At 49.6% G+C, this 6,000-nt stretch overlaps 1 protein-coding gene across 1 annotated transcript in view; it reads left to right on the plus strand.

The window, feature by feature from the left end:
* The window catches only part of LOC144124624 (luciferin 4-monooxygenase-like), a 59,287-nt gene extending 53,656 nt beyond the window's left edge, over nt 1–5,631 (plus strand). Inside the window, exon 10 of the mRNA XM_077657426.1 lies at nt 5,480–5,631. Coding sequence (XP_077513552.1) covers nt 5,480–5,631 — 152 coding nt within the window. The remainder of the gene's footprint in view (nt 1–5,479) is intronic.
* The last annotated feature ends 369 nt before the right edge of the window (nt 5,632–6,000 follow it).

Below are 6,000 nucleotides of genomic sequence, written 5' to 3' on the forward strand. Positions count from 1 at the left end.
ACTACCTTCTTCCGTTCCCTCTTCAAGTCTAAGCTAATTCTAGACCTTACCATTCTGTGGTCGCTACAACGCACCTTTCCGATGACGGCCACATCCTGAATGATGCCAGGTTTAGCGCATAGTATGAAGTCGATTTCATTTTTAATCTCACCATTGGGGCTCTTCCAGGTCCACTTCCTGTTTTGTCGTTTGCGGAAGAAGGTATTCATGATCCGTAAATCATTTCTATCCGCGAATTCGACTAATAACTCTCCCCTGCTATTTCTACAGCGTATCCCATAGTCACCTACCGCGTGGTCGTCAACCTGCTTCTTGCCCACCTTCGCATTGAAGTCGCCCATCAGTACAGTGTACTGCGATTTTACTTTATTCATTGCTGATTCTACGTCCTCATAGAAACTTTCAACGGTCTGGTCATCATGGCTGGATGTGGGTGCGTAGGCCTGCACCACTTTCAGCTTGTACCTCCTATTCAGCCTAATTACTATAGCTGCTAACCTCTCGTTAATACTGTAGAGCTCCTCTACATTGCCAGCTATATCCTTATTAATGAGGAATCCCACACCTAGTTCTCATCTATCCTCTAACCCGCGATAGCACAGTATGTGTCCGTCCTTTAGTACTGTATACGCCTCACCTGTCCTCCTAACTTCGCTAAGCCCTATCACAACCCATTTAATTCCCGCTAGTTCCTCAAACAGCACTGCTAGGCTAGCCTCACTAGCTAAAGTTCTGGCGTTAAACGTTGCCAGGTTCCGATTCCAATGGCGGCCTGTCCGGAGCCAGAGATTCTTAGCACCCTCCGCTGCGTCACAGGTCTGACCGCCGCCGTGGTCAGTTGCTCTGCAGCCGCTGGGGACTGAAGGCCGAGGGTTAATTGGTTTGATCATAGAAGGTTGTGGCCAAGTACTACACCAGGGTGGCCAAATCCTGCTCTGGTGAGAGAGTGCGTTGTCGGTTCTGGTCACCGAGATCAGGCCGCACTCCAGGCCTGGTTATGCAATTCCAACGACCGCGGATTTTTTTTTAAACCCGGTGGAGAATTGCGCGGCACCAGGATTTGAACCCCGGTCCTCTTGAACGCGAGGCGGATGTTCTACCTCTACGCCACCGCTGCATTTTACGTTATTTACGTTATTTATAAGTAGACTAAATGCTTGCCAAGCGTAACACCCACTTGGGCATTATACACAGATATAGAAAGCCGCTTTAAAAGACGCTTTATAGGAAGCAATGTAGGCGGTTTCCAGTTCTTGGAATATTTGTCAGTTTCTCGAAAGGCTTTGAAATGCCTGCTCGACGCCATAAACAGACAGAGTGCGTTCAGCACATGGCTATCAGACCTTCACTTTAGTCATGCACACTTATGCGTCGTGCGGAGCTAACGAACACATATATTTTGGCAGTTTCAATGTCACGATCTGGAACTTGGAGTAACCGCCCCAGGGACGCTTTAGCCAGCAACCTTAATCCTCCATCGACAGCTACAGTGTAGAGTTACTCTTGGTGCTTCCTACAGGAGTTAAGTTTCGCCTTGGTCCACCATAATCCTCTCCAAAGCAGTCAGTTTCGGAGGGAAGCCACTATTCTAAAGCGAGAGAGCCATTGCTCTTAGTAGCAGTGGCACTATATACTGTTTAAATCCGCATGTTTTCGCCTGCATACATTGCTTTAGTGCAGGCTAAATAATGTTTATTAAAGTAAAGAAGCTGCTTACTGCTGAATCATTTGTCGACTATAGCACAATCTGCTTGCTCCACGGCCTAAGTCAGCGGGCAAATAATCTCGTCTAGTAATTTCTAATTAGCTTTTCTCCGCTTATTCACGGCTGAGAGTCAGACCTCACCTAAGCCCCCCTCCCCACCCTCCTATTATTGCCAGCGCACCGGAGCGCATGCCGACTACGGCGGGCAATGCGCTTGGGAACAAAGGAATAACACGGGTTGAAGGAAGAGTTTTTTTGGTGCTGCAAGTATAAGGCCAGCCAGCCGCAAAATACGTTAAGGCATCGAGGTTGTCCGACCCACCAGCAGGGTTACGAGCGAATGTTCGTTCACGCAAGGACAGGGGAGAAGGCCGGACGGCTCAAGCTCGCAGAATATGGATATGTTCCCAAGAGTGGAGCCGTGCCGACACGATCGATCACGAAGAGGTCACTACGCCTTGCGAGTCCCCACAAAATATTGTCGCACCTTTTCCTGGAAAAAACATAAGTGGCTAGAAGTGTCCTCCTGGCGAAAAATATGACTGAATATTAAACTTTCGATGCCTCAGTAGAACTGTCCGTTTTTCGGAAACTGCGCTAGAGAAAGAAAGGACGCCGGCGAATTACAATGAAGAGAAATCAACAGGCTTCCGCCAAAATCTAGCCCCAAGCGGCGCCCAGGCGTCGGTATCTCTGCCGATGTATGGGCTCTTTGAGTCTAAGTGACCGCTCTTGTACAATAGATGTGCGTTCAACCGTGAAATTTTCTTCCCGCGAATACCATGCAATTTTTTTAGTCAAACCGCATTCATGCGTCTTCAATTTCAGCTTTTAAATGAATAACGCCTCACAAAACAGAAAACCTATTATGCCTTAATAATTCTTAGTGAAAGCCGAGAACCGCGCCCTCCGTTTAGGGGCCGCTAAGCGCTGCGATAAACAGAGTTTCTTGAAGAAAGCAGCTCTTTACTGTGTGATGAGTCATTAGGAGAGATGATTCAGTTGGGGAAAAGTGAGGCAAGTCATTGGAAAAACGAACGTCGCAATCTATTGCGGATGAATGCATCTTAACCCCTTCGGAGTCGACCTGAAGCGGGCAGCTCTCGCTGCGAAGAAAACCACCATGTTCTCGGGCTTAAAAAAAAAAATAATAACCCACGTACTACCACAATGCGCTCATAGCGTCCTACTCATGTGATCACAAACTCGTCTGAACACGGGCACTCAGTGCCGCGTCCAAAAGATAAACGCTAGAAAAAACAACGGCTCTAAGGTTATACGATTAATGTCCTGCCATACCCGTTTACGAGACCAACGTATCCGAAAGATTTCGCGGACACAGAAAATGACGTCTGCAAAGGTAAATATGAACAAGTGGGGCTAGTTAACGTAACACTCCAAACAAAAACATGCTAATGATGATGGTTAATCAGGATATGATAACAGTTGCGTGTTTGTGGGAGGGGGTGTAATAGGGGGAAAATACATTCTGCCACGCTTAATCGCGGATGAGACAATTCAAAACCGCTGGACCCCACCCCATGATCGCGCACGCTACTGAGCGAACGCAGACTACAGCGGGCCTTGCTCTGGGGGAAATAAAGGAACGACACTCTGGCTGACACAGACAGGCATTTATTGCTGTAACAACAATAACGTGTGCTAGCAACAAAATGCGCTAATAAATCGAGGTCGTCCGACTCACCAGCGCAGTTACGAGCGAATGTTCACCCACACTAGGGCAGGGGAGATACTCCACGGCCGGACGGGACGAGATGCAGAAGAACGTTCTCCACCACGGCCTTGCCTTGGTGGCGAAGAGCGGAGCGTGCGCCGAACAGTCCGTGAGCGCCGAATTCCCGAGCCCAAGGGAAAGTCGTATTCACCGCGCGCGCAGCATTCACGCCGTCCGTGCGCTCGTGTCGCTGCGACGCCGGTGCCCTGCCTTGTTAGTTAAGGTAGCTAACTAGCAGAAACGCATCGCGGGGAACCAAACCGAAGGGGACCAGTCCCCACATCCCCCAACCATAATAGACCCACGCGCCTGAATGTATATGCTATGGAAGAACAAGTCTACTAATTTTCAAGTCCTTGAGGCAGGTCTTGCAGCAGAGGTCCCGCCGACAGCGTCTACGCAGACTTCCGTGGTGTTCCGAAGGTGGCGTGAAGATCTCCGATGGGACTACTCGCATGGCCCATGAACTCCGTGTCCGCAGGCCCACGAAGAGAAAGCCGTTTGAAAACTGCAGGACAGGATTTTGCTGTAGTCCCTAGGCTAGCAGCAGCCGGGAGTGACTGCTGACTGGTCTCGCCACAGCTGCCCCGGATGGATGCGCCGAACAGGATGCTGGCAGCCCCGTCGCAGCAGGCGGGAGCGAGATGATGTGCACAGGACAGCAAGCATGGGTGGCTCCACTGGAGCTGCAAGATTGCCTAAACGCGCTCCGCGTGCCTTTAACGTAGGTCCCTGGAGGGAAAACGGCGTCGGCAAGGGCCTTGTGGCGCAATGCTTAACTCGCTAGCAAAACGTATCGGGCGGCTGTGCAAACGCAAACTTCGAGTGAGCAAAGCCGCACGAGACTGCCGTGCGAGGTTACAAAATAGGTGCGCAGGAATTTTCTGCCCCTCTCAACACCACGGTCCGGTGGTCGTGTATCTTGATATGGTGCAGGCAGCCGCGAAAATCCTTAATCCTAGCTGCCACTGACAACGATCTTGACCAAAACAAATACCCAAAAAGGGTTACGTGTGCGCAGCCACGAGGAGACATAAGCTTTGTGGGGCGGTCCTACCCCGCTCACTGCGCGAAGCAGTTCCTGAGTGATCGGCACCCACCGCATGGGTCGATGTCGGAGCGCCCGGTGCCGAACTGCAATACTCGGGAGCTCATAGCGGCACCCGTGGCCCAAGGCCACCGGGCTTCCGCAGCCGCGACTCCCAGAGTCGAAACAGAGACAGCAGAGAAAAAAATACGTGCAGAAAGCTCGGACCACTCACGCGACTTCCGTACTCACGCGCTTTAGGCTTAACAACTCTGTGGTGGGTAAGCGTCGCGCTCCCTCGATGCGGACCAAGTTGTCCTCCAGCTGAAGTTACTCCAGAGAAAACGAGCATGTCGAAAAGTTCAAACATGCCGCAGCGCAATACACCTCGTACTCAGGAGAGCACGCCGCAGGTCGTAATGATCAAACTTCGCGCTAGGCCTAGCACTTGCCTAGTCCGGACAAAGAGCGTTCCTCGAACCGAGCAGACCGTCGTCCAATGTTCCAAGATAATTTCATTTTAATGATGCAAGTTCTGCTTGGGAAAAGAGGGGTATTGGTAACGTGTTATTGGCTTCTATGAGGTATGGTTAACACACCTATTTCCCGAGCACTAGAGCCCTGAGAAGCCAGAGAAGCACAGAGAACAAAAAAACTGAGTTTTCTTCGGGAGCCTTTTGTGTATTTTCTTCAAAGAGGTGCCTTGAACTGCAACTCCCTCAAAGCAGGTACTCTCACATGTGTGCGTCCAGGCAAACCGAAGTATAATTTTGTCGTGTGCAGCAACTGCCGACTATACGGCATTCTCGCCTCAAAAAATAGCTGCACCTAGAGTACTAGAAATAATATTTTGATAATTGTTCGTCTGTTAATGAAAATATAACCGTTCTAACCGATAATGGCAGTCGGCCAACCTAAACTGAATATGATATAAGCAACGCCCACGTTAAGGAACCTTTACGTAAAGGGGCCTGCAGGCACAGATTCACCACTGGAAAACTTTTGCTTTCAGCTGAACTGGCGTATCACAAGCACTTACACGGTGGAGTGGAGTTCCTGGACAGCATTCCCCTCACGGAAACCGGGAAATACCAGCGCAGAGCTCTGAGAGACGCCTACATTCAGCGACAAGGCCTGAGAACAAAGGAACCTGTGCTGAACTGAATAGACGAAAGGCCGCTTTTAGCGGTCGCTGCAGATTGTTTACTACGGTAGACCCTGTCGTCCTTATACATGGGTGTTGCACCTAAGACTAATTAATCTTTAAAAATAGGCTTTTTCAGTTACAAGAGCACTTTTTTCGGCGTACTGCCAGTGGTGCAGTACATAATAATACACCTCAGGGATGCTAACTAGAAGGCTGGTTAACTAATATTGAAAGGTTAACTTTTTGACTATTACTGTTAGACTTCTCAATTACTGAGAGGCGTGTAGCCCACAGTAAGTAATATCCATATCAGTTTTCAAAATTTCGAAAACGCGGTTGCTCTCGGGGCTGTAGCCCAACAAATTCAACCTACTTCGCACCAAAAT

This window comes from Amblyomma americanum, chromosome 1 (genome assembly GCF_052857255.1).
Source record: "Amblyomma americanum isolate KBUSLIRL-KWMA chromosome 1, ASM5285725v1, whole genome shotgun sequence".
Classification (NCBI taxonomy): Eukaryota; Metazoa; Arthropoda; class Arachnida; order Ixodida; family Ixodidae; genus Amblyomma; species Amblyomma americanum.